The sequence below is a fragment of the Chlamydomonas reinhardtii genome, chromosome 3 (assembly GCF_000002595.2).
Source record: "Chlamydomonas reinhardtii strain CC-503 cw92 mt+ chromosome 3, whole genome shotgun sequence".
In the NCBI taxonomy this organism is placed as follows: domain Eukaryota; kingdom Viridiplantae; phylum Chlorophyta; class Chlorophyceae; order Chlamydomonadales; family Chlamydomonadaceae; genus Chlamydomonas; species Chlamydomonas reinhardtii.
This window is the reverse complement of record NC_057006.1, coordinates 9031759-9046751: the sequence shown is the minus strand read 5'-3', so window position 1 is coordinate 9046751 and position 14993 is coordinate 9031759. Positions and strand designations below refer to the sequence as shown.

The 14993-nt window shown below is 62.1% G+C and overlaps 4 protein-coding genes across 4 annotated transcripts; all 4 read right to left on the bottom strand.

Moving 5' to 3' along the window:
* Window positions 1-450: 450 nt before the first annotated feature.
* On the bottom strand, window positions 451-4408 carry CHLRE_03g210513v5 (uncharacterized protein). Its single transcript, XM_001699356.2, has 10 exons — window positions 4277-4408; window positions 3936-3990; window positions 3463-3641; window positions 3161-3275; window positions 2769-2899; window positions 2442-2558; window positions 2169-2289; window positions 1715-1971; window positions 1374-1518; window positions 451-1072 (listed from the first exon to the last, which is right to left on the bottom strand). The coding sequence occupies exons 1-10, from the start codon at window positions 4308-4310 to the stop codon at window positions 919-921; spliced, it is 1308 nt and encodes a 435-aa protein (XP_001699408.1). The 5' UTR covers window positions 4311-4408; the 3' UTR covers window positions 451-918.
* A 111-nt stretch (window positions 4409-4519) lies between these two features.
* Window positions 4520-8106, bottom strand: CHLRE_03g210401v5 (uncharacterized protein). Its single transcript, XM_001699355.2, has 6 exons — window positions 7874-8106; window positions 7213-7285; window positions 6317-6401; window positions 6014-6163; window positions 5448-5552; window positions 4520-5261 (listed from the first exon to the last, which is right to left on the bottom strand). Exons 1-6 carry the CDS (start codon window positions 8017-8019, stop codon window positions 4744-4746), a joined length of 1077 nt encoding a protein of 358 aa, XP_001699407.2. The 5' UTR covers window positions 8020-8106; the 3' UTR covers window positions 4520-4743.
* A 49-nt stretch (window positions 8107-8155) lies between these two features.
* Window positions 8156-11546, bottom strand: CHLRE_03g210289v5 (uncharacterized protein). The gene is made up of 2 exons (XM_001699354.2): window positions 11277-11546; window positions 8156-11179 (listed from the first exon to the last, which is right to left on the bottom strand). Exons 1-2 carry the CDS (start codon window positions 11355-11357, stop codon window positions 9101-9103), a joined length of 2160 nt encoding a protein of 719 aa, XP_001699406.1. The 5' UTR covers window positions 11358-11546; the 3' UTR covers window positions 8156-9100.
* A 48-nt stretch (window positions 11547-11594) lies between these two features.
* CHLRE_03g210177v5 (uncharacterized protein) lies at window positions 11595-14916 on the bottom strand. Its single transcript, XM_001699353.2, has 7 exons — window positions 14411-14916; window positions 14274-14293; window positions 13985-14092; window positions 13669-13721; window positions 13279-13359; window positions 12773-12817; window positions 11595-12493 (listed from the first exon to the last, which is right to left on the bottom strand). Exons 1-7 carry the CDS (start codon window positions 14500-14502, stop codon window positions 12377-12379), a joined length of 516 nt encoding a protein of 171 aa, XP_001699405.1. The 5' UTR covers window positions 14503-14916; the 3' UTR covers window positions 11595-12376.
* Window positions 14917-14993: the final 77 nt, after the last annotated feature.

Below are 14993 nucleotides of genomic sequence, written 5' to 3'. Positions count from 1 at the left end.
CTCACTGCCTTACACACATGACGTGATGAAGGTGGATGAGTCATCCAAAAGGCCTCGGCCTTGGCACTTCCGCCTCCTCGCTTTCAGCGGTCCGCGGTGGGGCTGGGGCAGGGCACGCGTAGCGGCATGACCAGTAGGGCGGCTGTTGACAACTGTGCTGCGTCTGGCTGCGGTTGGCTCTACTGTGGCATCGCGATTGCTAGGCCCCTGGTTTGGCTATGTGACTGTGGAAACCGACCCCGGCTGTGTCCGGGCGATGAGGTTGTTCGGCCTCAGACTGTGGAGGGGCTCAGCCCCGTGACCGGGGAACACTTGTCAGGAATGTCAGCGGCAGACAACAGCTTGCGCTCTTACTGGTCCCTGACAGCTGACATCATCCAGGCTCCTGTTGGGTGTTCTCTAGTGTTCTCCACAACCTCCAGTTGAAGCAAGGCGTGGGAGCCGCACCGCGGTACCGTATTGTTACAGTATGACCTTGCGCACCAAGCAGTCAAGCACGAATCCAACAAAGGACAGGAGACAGAGGAATGCATGAATCCCCTCGTGTGCCACCCGGGGTGTCTTGCGGCACCCATGCCGTCAACTCACCAAGAGCCTGCAATGGCCGTGCTCCAGTTTGTCACCAGCCCGTCACCACTCACCAGTCCAAGCTATACCATACCCATGCCGCCATGCCCCCATGGTGTCAAGCACCTCATGTTCTTTGTCTCGCACACGCCTCGCAGCCTCCATCTCCGAAACTCTCAGCGCTCCCACGACCACATTTCTTTTCGACTCATGGCCATCCTTTTAACCCCCAAAGATTAGCATGATTTACCCCGCATATGCTTGAATTCTTCAGTGTGTCAGCCCCAGCAATGGCGTAGGAGCTTAACCACCACCGTCCATTCAGTAACGCCTCTCGTTTCATGCGCTGATCTACTGCTGCGCGGCCTTCTCCTTCAGCTGCTCCAGGGTGGGGTAGTCGGTGTATCCCTCCAGGCCGCCACCGTAGAAGGTGTCACGGTTGTAGGGGTTGAGGGGGGCGCCCAGCAGGATGCGCTTGTGGAAGTCGGGGTTGGCCAGGTACCACCTGTGTGCGCCAGGTCATCAAGAGTCGGGGAGAGTGAGAACACGTGCAGCCGAGGCTCGCAAGCAGTACAATGATCGCATATGCCCCGGGCCCCTAACCACAACAGAAGAAGCCGTTGCGCAGGAGCCACGGCGTCGTCCCGCCTTGACACGCCACGTAGCGGCACACACAGACGCACACATGCAAATAGACTATGTCTACCTTCACTTCTCCGCCCAGACACACACACACACACACACACACACACACGCGCGCACACACACAGAGACACACACACGCACACGCACACAGCCCCCCTCACCTGCCGTACGCCACCAGGTCGGCATGGCCATTGGCCACCGCGGGGGCGCCGTTCTCCGCCTTGTAGCCGCCGGCCACGATGAAGGTGCCCTTCCACACAGAGCGGAAGGGGGCCAGCGTGTCCACCGTGGCGCACTCGGTGATGCCTGGCGCAAGCAGCAGCAGAGCACGTTGGGGTGAGGACGTGCTGCCTATACTGGCATGAACAATCGCACAAACCTTCACACAGATTCCCGTCCACCCCTGCCATCCCGTGTCCATCAGGTCCTGCCGGCACGAGAGCTCCCCGCGTGTCCCATACCCCTGTCCACCACCGCCTCCGAACTCCGTTCCTGCGCTCACCGTCAATGCGCGGCTCCACCATGTGCACGTATGCCAGGCCGAGCTTGTTCAGCTGCTCCAGCAGGTACACGTTCGTGCCGTACGGCATGGAGTCAGCGACATCGTTGAAGGTGATGAAGGGGCTGAGGCGGATGCCCACGCGGTCGGCGCCCACCGCCGCCACCACCGCCTCCGTAACCTCCAGCGCGAAGCGGCAGCGGTTCTCAATGCTGCCGCCGTACTCGTCGGTGCGGTCGTTCACGTTGTCCTTCAGGAACCTGTGCGCGTGACCAGGTGTGAGAGTATGAGAAAATGCGACGAGGTCCAGTGCCCAAGCCGTGCTCATCACGCGTTCACCTCTGCTTTAAGCTACTTTACATAATGGCAGCCCATCTCATAGCCTTTTGCAACACCCTGTCGGACGCTTACGGGTGCACAGGAAGCACATGACCGCGGATCCCAATCTCGGACTTACTGGTCGATCAGATATCCGTTGGCAGCATGGATCTCCACGCCGTCGAATCCCGCCACCTCAACGGCGGCCACGGCCGCGGCGGCGTACTCCTTGACGATGCGCTTGATGTCCTCGCGAGTGGCTGCACAAGTGGGAACCAAAATGCGCGGGAGGGAGGCAGGGCAGGTCAGGCTCGGGACCCAGCATTGTTTTACTTTGTCTCTTCGCCTGCCATTGGAGCGAGTCCAAGGTACCCTAACTGCGAGCGTAATATGCGCTTGCAGTGAACCTCACCTGCGCGGGGGTGCTCGTGGGGCTTGGGGCCGCTGGGCGTGTACACCTGGTAGCCCTCAGCCGCAATGCGGGTGGTGGAGGACGAGGAGATGGGCAGCTGGTTGCCGGGCTGCAGGTCTGAGGGCCCACGCAAGGAGAGGAAGCACCAGGGGTCAGGACGGGCAGCCAGGAGTGGGAGGCACGTACCAGTCGCACGAGCAAACACGAAGCAACCAATCAACAGACGCCACAGCACACCACCCACCCACCACTAATATCACGCCCAAATCAAGCACAACCACCCTAGCCCTTGGCCGTCATTGTTACAATGTGCTGCTGGTCGCTTACCGCTGTGCGAGACGCGGCCGGTGTGCCACAGCTGGCAGAAGAACACGCCGCCCTTGTCGTGCACCGCCTTGGTCACAGGCTTCCAAGACTCCAGCTGCTCAGGCGTGTACAGGCCGGGGGTGTTCAGGTAGCTGCATTGGTAAGCAGGGGGGGTAGCACACATGCATAAGGGGGCCGCGTTTGAGGTTTTGGGTTGCCTGGTCCTGAGCTGCCATCCGCACAGCAACGGCGTGTGCCGGCATCGATGGCTGTATGCCGTGGGCGCATCACCCTCCCAACAAAAGCCGCTCTTAAGCTGTAGGCTCCCCGGTCATTGCATGTAGGCTTCGCAATCAATGACAGCAACGACACCACGGTATGCCAACGCGCGGCCCCAGCTAAGCCGCTCTCACCCTAGGCCCTCAGCGGTGATGTTGGTCGCCTCCGTGATGAGAAGCGTGCCGGGCACGGTGCGCTGGCTGTAGTACTCTGCGGCCTGAGGCGGCTGCAGGTTGCCGACAGCGCGGCCTGTTCAACATCCAGCGGTGGCGATGGCGAGGAGAAGGGAGGTCAGGACATGGTACTCAGAGAAGCGTCTGCAATCTCTGCATCTTCACCCACGCTGCAGCCCTAGGCACACTCGGCTGACACCTTCGCCATCACGTGCCAGTGATGACCATTCCCCTTGCTGCGAACCCCTGTGGCCCAAACCTACAGCGTGTGAGCGGCGCGTACACGATGCGGTTGGTGAGCTGGAAGGCCGTCTTCTTGGGGGCGCCGGTCAGGGTGAGGGGCGCGAACAGGGGCGCCACGGCCGCGGGCACCGGCACCGGCGCGGAGCCGTCGCCCAGGTCGAAGGACGTGGGAGGCGCCACGGTCTGCGCCGGCGCGGTGCTGCGATGGGCAATATGGTCGGGAGGAGAGAGGCGGGCTAAAGCGCGAGACGTTTCACTGACGAGGGTAGACGGGGGCCCCTGCGCATGCCCTGCTCTAGGTGCGTGCATCACGCAACACGGTCAGCAGCGAACCCGGCCTGCCTCTTCGCCGCAGACCGTGTCGCGCCGGCCGCAGACCGTGTCGCGCCGAAGACGCGACGTAGAAGGCCGCGGGTGGACGCGACGTTGCTCGCAAGCGCAGCTCTCGGGCTGTTCCGCTTCCAGTCGGCCCCACCCGCATGTAGGCTCTCACCTGACTGCAGCGGCGCTCCGGCAAACCATGTTGCTGCCATGCTTGGCAGCCACCTCTGAAGGGAGAGCAAGAGAGGGGCGCACAAAGAAGTGTCAGCGGCGACGTTTGAAGCGTTGACGCCTTTGGATGACTGCACAAGTAGGTTTCGTTGCGTCTACCAAGCCGGCAGGCCATGCACATCAGAACATATAGCAGCAATTAAGCTCTATACCCCTGATCATGGTTTGCGGCTACTTGCAGAGTGATAACCCAGAGCCACCCAAATGTCAACAACCCAGATGGCTCGCCCCTGCCCCTGCTTGTTGAAGCTTTCTTCCACACGTCCTCTACTCGTAACTTACTGTGAGTCGCGGCTACAACGCGTGCGGACTGCATCCTGCGTAACGCTGCTTGCTCCGCTTCTAGAAGGCGATTCTTTGGTAGCTCGGCGGCAGGTGTAGGATTTGTAGGCACGCGCGTTATGTCACAAATACTCTGGATGAAGCAAAAGTATGCGGCTAAACAGTGCTGCCGATGCGGTTTTGTGCTCTGCGTCCACATAATGCGCCAGTACGGACAGGCCCATTGCGGGGCTGTGCATAACCCCCCCACCTTCCTTACCACCATGTTTGTCATATGGCCTGTTCACATCAACGTGCCCCCAGACAAATGGTCAAAAGCTGTAACAGCGCCTGACGAAGTTTCTTATGGCCGCGGCCACTCCTCCATGCACCTAACATGCTTGATTCGCGGCTGCCTTGCTGCAACATCGCTTGCTGTCCCTGTCAAGCGTCTCCGCCCACTGCAGCTGCCCCCACCTTCCCCTACTTCAAACCCCCTCCTCCTCAATCTCCACCTCCTTTCTCCCACTCCCGCTCTCACCGTTCGCTCGCCGCCCCAGCCTCAACCGAAACACGTCTACGTCACTGCACTGATACACAGGATCCAATTCCGACCCAGGCACCCGCTCCGCCACCAGATCTGCCGCCGCCGCATGCCGCCAGAACGCCGCCTCCGCAAACCGGTTGCGCCCATGCGCCATCAGGACCACTGTAGGCCCGCGGCCGTGGCGGGGGCCCGTCTCAGGACTGCCGACGCCTCCCGCGCCTCCGGACGCGCCGCCTGTGCAGACGCCTGGGCGCCTGCCGTCGTTTACGCTGGCACTGGCGGCCCCGTCCGTTGCAGCGCGCTCATTGTCTTCACCGCCTTGCGCCTCGCTCATGCGCCGTCGGGAGGTTGCGGCTGCCTGCTCTTGCTCCTGCTCCGGCGGTGGGTTGTATTTGCCGCCGCAGAGGGCCGCCAGGCTGCTCACCAGTGCGGGGATAGCTTCCTCCACATACATGACATCTGAGAGGGGGGTAGCCGTCCATGGAAGGAAAGGGCAAACGATCAGGAACAGGGTTTGGTGGAGCGCGTTGGCCGTCGGGTGGGCGAGTGTGGTGAGAGCGTAGTGGTGCTGAGTGGTTGTGCACCCACCAACCCACCTGCCCACCCACCAAACTTCTCTTTTACCACAGAGCATCGAGCACCCACCGCAGGCCAGCACCAGGTCAAAGGCGCCGCCGCCCGCCAGTCCCTCCAACGGCGCCACGTCGCCGCCCCACCAGTGCTCCGCCACACGCACCACCTTTGCCACACCTGCGTGCAGGCGCGAGCGAGCAGTGTGTGTTGGGCGCAGGACAGGACATGACTCGGCGCATGCGGAGGCAGAGCGCAAGCCCATAGCCGCCGCCAAGGCGATTGCCGGCTGGGGAAAAGGTACGACAGAGTCGTGGAAACAAGGGCGGGGCCATCCCCTCCCGCCACCCTCCCCCTGTGCACCCTTGCCTGCCTAGTCCCCGAGCATACGCATTCGCACACACACACACACACACACACACACACACACACACACACACACACACACACACACACACACACACACACACACACACACTGGGCGGGCTTTCGTTTCGTTTTTTTAACACACACACACACACAGCGCCGTCTGGGCGGGCTTCGTTTTGTTGTTTTCTTTTCAACACACACACACACACACACACGCACACACACAGATCCCCTCGCCCCTCTACCCCACAGGCCCACCGCCGCAGCCTCACCGTTGCGCTCGGCGTTGCGCAGCAGCAGCGGCAGATTGGGCGGCAGGTCAGTGGCCACCACGCAGCCCGCGCCCAGCGCCGCCGCAGTCAGGCCCGGCAGGCCGCAGCCGGCGCTCAGGTCCAGCAGCCGCCGGCCCAGCACCAGCGCCTCTGCGGAGGCGAATTCCAAGTTGGATGCAGTCGTGGTGGGGCCGAAGGACTGTGTTGCTGACCGTATTGCCCCCCGGAACCCCTCCCATGGGACTGGTGCAAGTACCCCCTTCCCCCACAAACTAACCCCCACACACGCATACACACGCACACCTGCGTGTCGCTCCAGGTATTTGGCGACCACAATGGATGAGTCCCATACCGTGGAGGCAAAGCCCTCGCTGCCCTTGAAGCGGGCCTGACAGGGGGCGGCGTGGCGTGTGGCGGTCAGGGTGGGTTGCATACGTGCAGTTCCAGACACTATGGCACCCAACCGCTTTGGGATTTGGATGGGAGGTACGCTACGTTCATCTTGTACGGCTTTGGCAACAAGCAGCTGCGCCGCTCACGAGCTGGGGAGCTTCCCAACTTACCCCTAGCCCGGCCCCCATGCCCGTGCTACACACACACACACACACACACACACACGCACACTCACCAGCCTGACACGCGTCTGGAAACGCTGCAACCGCCGCCCGCCACGTCCCCCATGCAGCCTCGACCCCGTTTAGTCGCAGTGCCACCGCTAACTCGCCCTCTTCCAATAGTGTTATTGTACTTAGTGGGCGGGATTTGGGACGCATGATACCTAGCTTGTCTGCTGCACGCCGCCTCTCTTGTCGCCGTTGCCATTCACATGCCCGTGACACTTCCTCGCTGCCGCCCTATGCCCATGCTTCCACTTTTGCCTATAGGTGAGCTCGACTACGACCAGCGGGCGGGAATCCGGGAATTAGGCGTGCTGGGTAAACGTTGTTTAGCGCGCCCAGGGTGCGGAGCATGGACGCATACAGGTGCATCGCGGGGTCAGGCCGAATGGTCGCCCGTGGGGTTCCAGGCTTATCGCGGGTAAGTATGACTACCTGGGTCACGACAGTCACGCGACGCTCGGTAAAATGGTGGGTATCGGTAAGTAACTCCGGCGTCGTCTGGGCGGGCTTTCGTTTCGTTTTTTAACACACACACACACACGCACGCACGCACACATACACACACACACACACACACACCTGCTCCACCGTGAGTTTGCGGCCGTCCGCCAGTGAGTGCACGTACGGCCGCTGGAAGCGGTCGCGGTCAGGCCTGGCAGGAGGGCGGGAGAGGCCGCGTGCGCATACACGTACACTGTTATTGACGAGTGTTGCGGAACTAATGCGTACGTAGACCAGAGCGGAAGGCGGAGTGGGCTTGCAGGCGGCACGAGAGTAGGCAGTCAGTGTGTGTGTGTGTGTGTGTGTGTGTGTGTGTGTGTGTGTGTGTGTGTGTGTGTGTGTGTGTGTGTGTGTGTGTGTGCGTGTGTGCACTGTATGTGAGCGTGGATACGCATGCAGCCTCCGTGTAGTAGGATAGTCGGCAAAAGACACATCTAGATGCCCCAGGGCGCCGTCCGCAGGGTTATATACTTGTGTGTTGTGGAACTTCCGTGTTCCGCCCACACTCCGCCTCACACGCAAGCAGGCAGGTGCAGGCCCCTCTCTGCACCCTCATGAACAAAGTCATCCCGGAGCAGAAGCATCTGCTGGAAAAGAGGCTTAAGTGGGCCGGGCCGCTGCCTACCGCGCCCCATGTGCTGGCACTCACCCTTTCCATCCGCCTCTTCACCCCTCCTGGCGCATTTCCCTAGGTCCCGACTCCAGCCTGGATCCCTCAAGTCTGCCACATGGCACATACCTGTGCTCGCGCTTCCAGGCCCACGACTGCAAGAAGCTGCTGACCCCACCGGGCACTGGCTCGAGAGGCAGCTCCGAGGGCACGGCAGGTGCGGGCGCCTCCGGCGCCGCGACCTTTGCGCGCTTCGCCGCTCTCTGCCCAGACATTTTAACTGCTGTATCTGAAGCAATCATGCAATTGCGAGCGTATTGCGCGGCCACATGCCAAGTCCTCACAACGGCTCGCAACTATTTCCTTTGGTCAGCGGCCGTGAGCAGCTTGGATAGAAGTACTGCGATCAGTGTTTAACTCGGGTTACAATTTGTGTTGACACCACTCCATTGACTTCGGCACGTACCCGCCGACTCTTCTCGCGATCGCCCCCAGCCAAGGTGTTCCCTCGTGGCTCAATCCTCGCATTCGCCCTGACCAACCAATCGTCGACATGAATTATGCTTACATCAGCAAACAGTCTTAGGATAAAAGATCACACAAAGAGAAGTCAGGCCAAACAAGTCGCTAGTATTCTCATGGGGAGGCACCTGCTCGGCCCTGCGACCCGCTCTAAACACCACTTCGCATTCATCTATTCGTGTATCACGCCAATTGCCATCGTCATGGCACTAGTGATTGCCGTAAGCGTCACAGCCACACGGTTGAGAGCCACCGTGTTGGCTTCAAGTACCACCACAGGACACGCGTCTCTTTGAAAGTCTAAGTGCTGACTTGAGCGCGCATGGGCAATGCGTTCGTGCAACGGTTGCGTAAAGGGGATGTTGTGCAATGGACACATGAAGCGCGGGCAACAATGGCGCTATGAGAAAAGAAACAATGCACACATGCGGGCCCTAGTTGTCAGTAAATCGTCTCCTCAACAACTGTGACTGTCCTATTGTGCTACGGTTCACCTGGCAACCTGCCCTCCACTCACAGATAATCGCCCTTCCCAAGTCATTCCCACGCGTCCAGTAAAAGCGATCACATCACGCTCCGCGCACGCGCCACAGCCCAAATCACAATGCGGGATCGCCAGATCTTACCTACAGTATAAACTATTGTGTTCTACAGTGTGTTTGTTACTAACGCGTGCTGAGGACGGAGGCCCTCATACAACCCACCGGTCCACGCCTGGACCCCACCGGCACTTCAGCCACACACCGCGCACGTATGTATCGACAAACACATTGGGTTCTGCCATGCCACAACGCATAACGCCACGCTGAATCACCAGTGCCAGCCAGCATCGCACTAAAAGCGCCACTTGGGCCGGAAGTCAACGTTCCCGCCCAGCCCGTTGACGCTCATGCTGCTGCTGAAGCCGCCGCCCCGGTTCACCGAGCGACGCGATGACAGCACGTCCTGCAGCGCCATCCGTGTGGAGGCGCTGGCGTGCATGCTGAAGGCGTGAGGCGGCGGCGGCGTGCTGCGCAGCCGACCTGACGCGGCGCTGCCGTACACGGAGGCGAAGGGGTTGGCACTGGCGGTGGCGCCACCGCCGCCGCCGCGTGGGGTGGGGCCGGGTGCGGGGCTGCGAGCTGGTGCCGGGGAGGAGGCGGCGGCCGGGAAGGGCGCGCGGCGGGCCGGAGGGGCGGCTGCAGGGCTGGCGGTGCTGGGCCCGGGGGCGCGGCTGCCGGGGCTGGGGCGAGGCGGGTCCTGCTGCTGCGCTGAGGCGATACCGCTGCGTGAGGGTGCAGCCGGCGAGCGCGAGGGCGTCTGCTGCGGCTGGGCAGGGGCGGGCCGGGAGCCCCGGGCCGCGGCCACCGCAGCAGCAGGCCAGGCGTGCCTGGATGGCTGCGACGACCGCTGTGGTGTGGCCTGTATCGGGCTGGGCGCAGCTACACCTGCCTCTGCGGGCTGCGTGGAAGGCGGCGACAGCGCCGCCGCCTGCTGTGGTGCCGGCTCAGGAGTGGGCGCAGCCGCCAGCGCAGCGCTGGCCTCGGGACCCCTGGCCGGTGTTCCGGCGCCTGCTGCCGCGTCCGGCCCGGCTGCTTCCGAGGTACGGCGCGAGGCAGCGTGGCTCCCCGCAGGCGAGCACACAGGCTCGCAGGGGCTGCCCCCGGCCGCGGACCCAGGCCTTTCCCGCAGCCCGTCCTCGCAGCCCGCCGGACAGGCGCCCGCGACGTCGGCCACGACGCACACCCTGTCCCCCCCAAAGCGCTGCTCCTCGGCAACCCCGACGTTGTGGCCCCCTGCCCGCTGCACTCCAGCAGCCGGTGCCTCCTCCAGCACCAGCCTTGCTCCCGTCGCCGCCACCGCCGCTGTCGATGAGGCCAGGAACGTTTCCTCGGTCAGGAGCTGCAAGGGGCTGACAAGCACAGCGGGGGGCGGCACCGCCGGCCGCTCCGGCTCGGTAACATCCTCCTCGTCCACCCGGGCCAGCGCCTCGCTGCGGCGCCGGCGCTCGCGCCGCACACTCGCGCCCTCCTCCTGCGGCCCGATCTCGTGCCCGCCCCCTGCTGCTGCCGATGCTGATGGCGACCCGTGCACCGGCGCTGACTTAGCCGTCGCCAGGCCGAAGCGCGGCGCAAGCACCACCCCGCCACCCTCCTCCAGCGCGCCGGGACTGGTGTGCTGCGGTGAGAGCCCGGGCTCAGCGGCCGGCGAGGTGCGGGGCGCGCGGCCGCCGTTCATGGGGCCGTGAGGGGATGGGACTGCTTCCCGCTCCGCCCCTGACGGCGTGCTGTCACTCTCGCCGTTGCCGCCACCGCAACCACCACCGCCGCCATGGTCGCCAGTGGCGGTCGCCGGCGAGCGGGCGGTATGCGGCGCTGTCAGGGGGCAGTTGGCGCTGTGCATGAGGAACATCGGCGGCAGCAGGCGCGGCGTGGCGGTGGACTCGGAGCCCGCCCCGGGGCTGGCTGATGTGTTGCGGTGGGTGTGCGAGCTGGGGGTGCTCAGCTCGCTCGACGACGTCGTCGCCATGGCCACGGGAAGCCCCATCGATGCGAGGCCGCAAGGATTGGCATTTTGCAGTCCGTGGTTGCTGGTCCGAGGGCTAGGTGCGGGGCTGGGGTTGAGGCTTGCGGTGCACCTGTTGCCGTTCGGACTGCTGCTGAGCGAGCTTTGAGAAGTCGTGGGGCGAGGTTCGTTCAGCGGGCGCACGCGAGCGCTTCGCCGGTCCGGAGAAACCGAACGCTGCACTGTCGGGCGCCCAGCGCTCGACTCCGCGTCAACGCTTGGGGCGCCATTCAAGCTTTCTAAGTCAACAGAGGAGCTAGGTGACGCCTCCACGGTTGTTATTGTCTTGGCAGGCTGAGTATGGTCATGTCCCCGTTTACGTCGGTGCGCGAGCGCCTCCAAGGGCTTTGACTGGATGTCTTCCAGTTCCTACAGAATGTACACATCATGATAAGTTCAAAACAACCAGTGCTCGGTCCTCTCTCTTCACAGGACCACAACGGGCGATTTCACAACTTCCACGCACCCTTAGTGCCGCCTGCTGCCGCCGCACACGCTCGGCGTCGGCCGCTGAGCATATCCCAAAGCAAGCAAAGCAGGACGCCATTTGCGGCCGTCCGCCGGACTAGGTGCTGTGCGGCTCCTTGACAGCCAGCGTAAGAAACCGGTGTTACTGGTGCACCCACACGCGCAACTGTGTTTCATCACTTGTGTACACTATAACTATTTGATATGTAAGCCGGAGACAATAACGCTTGCTGGACTAAAGCGCTAGTCTCCGCTACCGCCCGGACGCGACTTGATGATGCGGTGACGACCTGGGCGAAAGCGGAAAGCGGAATGAGCACTTCTTATTTTACATGGTTCCAGTGTACAGTGTTTAGCCACCTTGCCCCGGTAACAGCGCGGGGCTGGCCGGCTGGGCAACTCCAGACACGCACGTCCGCGTTGCTTCCCCCACCCGCGCAAGCCCCCACCAAACAACAATCTTCAGCACGCGGCAGTACCGGACATCTCTACAGTTTACCGTAGTCACCTTTATGATGAAAATGCCAAACCCCGAAGCAAAGTGCCTAGGTGTCACGCCCGCACCCTGCACCCTACACGTCAGTGACTAATGTCGTCAACGCACGCCCACATGGTGCGTCAAACCTGGATTCATAGCACCATACCAGCTGCAACTCCGCATTCAAGACCTGAGAATTTCTGGAATACGGATCGGCCTACCGAAGCAGATACCATAGTGTACACAAGGTGTGCTGACTAAGGCAAACCAGGTCCCGCTCCCTCACAGCTCCTGGCTACCCCTCCCCAGCTCATGCGTCCTCACGTGTTGCTGGCGTCCACCACACCACCGCCCCCGAATATGCAGCCCCCTCACTGTTGTCTCAGCCGCTGCTGCCTCCTCAGCACACCACCATCCAGCCCCTTTGCCCCAGCTCCTGCAGCTCATTCCGCCTACACTTATCCCTCCGTCCTCCGCAGGGAGCCCTCAAGGTCATCCCCACGTATCCCTCCCCTGGTTCCCCACCTTGAATACTATGGGCATATCCAAACCCCTCGGCCCGCTCCTCCATGCACTCGGCCTCCTCCATGCTCTCGGCCTCCTCCATGCTCTCAGCCTCCTCAGCTGCGGTTGGCTCCCTTCATGATGTCCTTGAAGTTCTTGAACGTCATGGTCAGCTCATGGGTTTCGGCGTCCACCGACGTGCAACCCGCCTCCTTGAAGATGGCCTCCACCTCCTGTTCGCGGAGCCGTGGGAGGCGTAGAGGAAGGGGGCCGCGGGGTCACTAATCTGCCCGTGTTCAACGCGCAGGTCCAAACGGTCAATGAGTCGTCGCCCCAAACCCGAAACGCTGACACAGGCGACAAGCCATTGGCAGGGGCGGCCATGGGAGCATGGCTGCTCCCCCACGCGCCAAGCAAACAGCAGTCTGGGACAGTCGGCTGGCCGACCCGGTGCCCCCGTGCAACCTTCGCCCTATTGGCCTGTCGGCCTGTCAGGTGTGTCCGCCACTCACGTCGTCCGCCAGCTTCTCGCCCAGTTTCAACATGATGGCTTGGAGCTGCGGGTGCGAGGCGTTCAGGGCAAGTGGGTGCACGGGCCGGTGAGCTTGCGTGTTGGCGAGGGGAGCACGTGGTGCGTGCAGCCAGAGCGCCATGCCCACAGCGGCTTCGCCTCGGCAGTTCCCATCAGCACGCATCACACAGCCCGGCAACCCCCCCTGGGCTGCCTCCATAACACGGCGTGGTGCCGCTGGCTGCGACCCCCTGGCCGCCTTGGCGATGCTGCCCCCCACCCAGCCCCAGCCCCAGCCCCAGCCTCAGCCCCCTCCAGCCCCCTCAAGCCCCCTCCAGCCCCCTCAAGCCCCCCAATTGCATTGGGTTTGGTTTAGTATGGGCTGGTATCTACAACCCCCCCCCCCCCGACCTCCAGTCATCTCCGCGTGTCCTCCACCATGGCACTCCTCCACCCCCAGCCCAAGCCCCAGCCCCAGCCCCGGCCACATCTCCCGCCCTTGCTGACCTCCTTCATGGAGATGTGGTTGGACTTGTCGTCATCAAAGGCGTTGAACACGGCGCGCAGCTCCGCCTCCGGGTCATCAGGCTGTGGCGAGGTGGGGATAGTTTCCAGCATACCCACGAGAACTGGTTCAACGAAGCACGAAAGCTAGGGTAGGTGGAGATGTGGAGAGGTGAGGCAGTCATGAGCTGGGGCCCTCGGCAGGGAGCAATAGTGCAGTTGGCTGGGGAGCTAAGCAGCCCGTTGGCGAGTGGTCAGCCCCGCAACCGTGCCCGCATCCAGGGGGTCACCGGCTGGGTCGAGCAAAGCCAGGCCTGGCCCCTGGCTCAACCTCCACGCTGAAACCTGTGCCGGCCTCTGCATGTCGTCGGTCACGTCGTCCGGACCACTTACCACAAGGCCGGTTTTTGCCATGAGGATGCAAAACTCCGTGAGCGTCATTGTCCCTGCGGCCCACCGTGCGCACGTGCGGGTCAACTTGGGCAACGCTGACGCGAATGCCACACAGTTGTACTTGCAATGCGGAAGGCACGTCCGCACGCACGTAGTACCCGCCTGCTGTCTCCCGATGCCCCTGAATCATCTAACCGCATGCAGCCCCCTTCGCCTGCCGGCGCGAGTGCTACCCTGTCGTGCCACGCAGCAAGGACTGTCCTTAAGCACGCCCCGCCTCACCATCCCCTTCACAGCGCCCCCCCCCCTGCCTCACCCGATGCGTCCAAGTCGACTTGCATCACCAGGTCCGTTATTTCCTCATCGGATAGGTCCAGGCCGAGGTTCGAAAAAACGTCCTTCAGCTCCTTTGTGCTGACCGTGCCTGCAGGTCCCAGTGGTGGGCGCAGGTGTCTCTAACGTACGCCACAGCCGCCATCACAACCTGAAATCGTCACCATTCCAATCTAGGCCATGCCAACGCCCGGGGGAGACTATACTCCTTGAGAGCGAAGTTGCCCGCTTCACCCCTTGACCATGCCCGTCGCTTTCGCGAGCACTCTCACCATCGCCATCCCTGTCGAACCTGTAGGTATGGGAATTTGGCAACGGGTTAACGAAGCGAGCAACCGGGGCGAGGCGTCACTCTCACTCTCTCCACTTCTACCCTAACCTGGGCGAAATCCCCCTTCTTCCAGCTTACATGGCAAATGCTTCGCGGAACTCCGCAATTTGTGCATCGGTAAAGCCATACTCGTTCTTCAGGTCAGCATTCGCTTCAGCGGCCTCTGCCATTTTTATAGATAGGTTGTGGCGAAAGCTTGATGGCTCAGAATGGATTATGCACTGATTGATTGATGTTACAAGTTCATGCTCGTAGATTGGTCCAAACGAGCCAGGAAGCTCATGGACCGCCAAAACTAGTCTCAAAAGGATTATTCAAAAAGCAAAACAGTTCATGCAATAATATATCTAAATTGGTCGCGCCGTAAGGTCGTTACGTCGCAGCCTTATCGCGTGAATGACACGCGCTAAACCCCTCTGGTCACCACTGGCCATCGCGTCCATCATAGTCGCGGGAATCACCTCCCACAGCGTGCTTCTGATATCATCGTACGCCTTGCACTCAAGCAGCACATGCCTCTCATCCTCTACATGCTCCTCCCCATCAGCGTGGCAAAGCGGACATACTCTCTGTGCTCTCTCCCTGTGCGCACCGATTATGCACTGTGTTGACAACCGCGCGACCATTGGGCCACGCCACCGCGCCCCGCCCCGCCACGCCA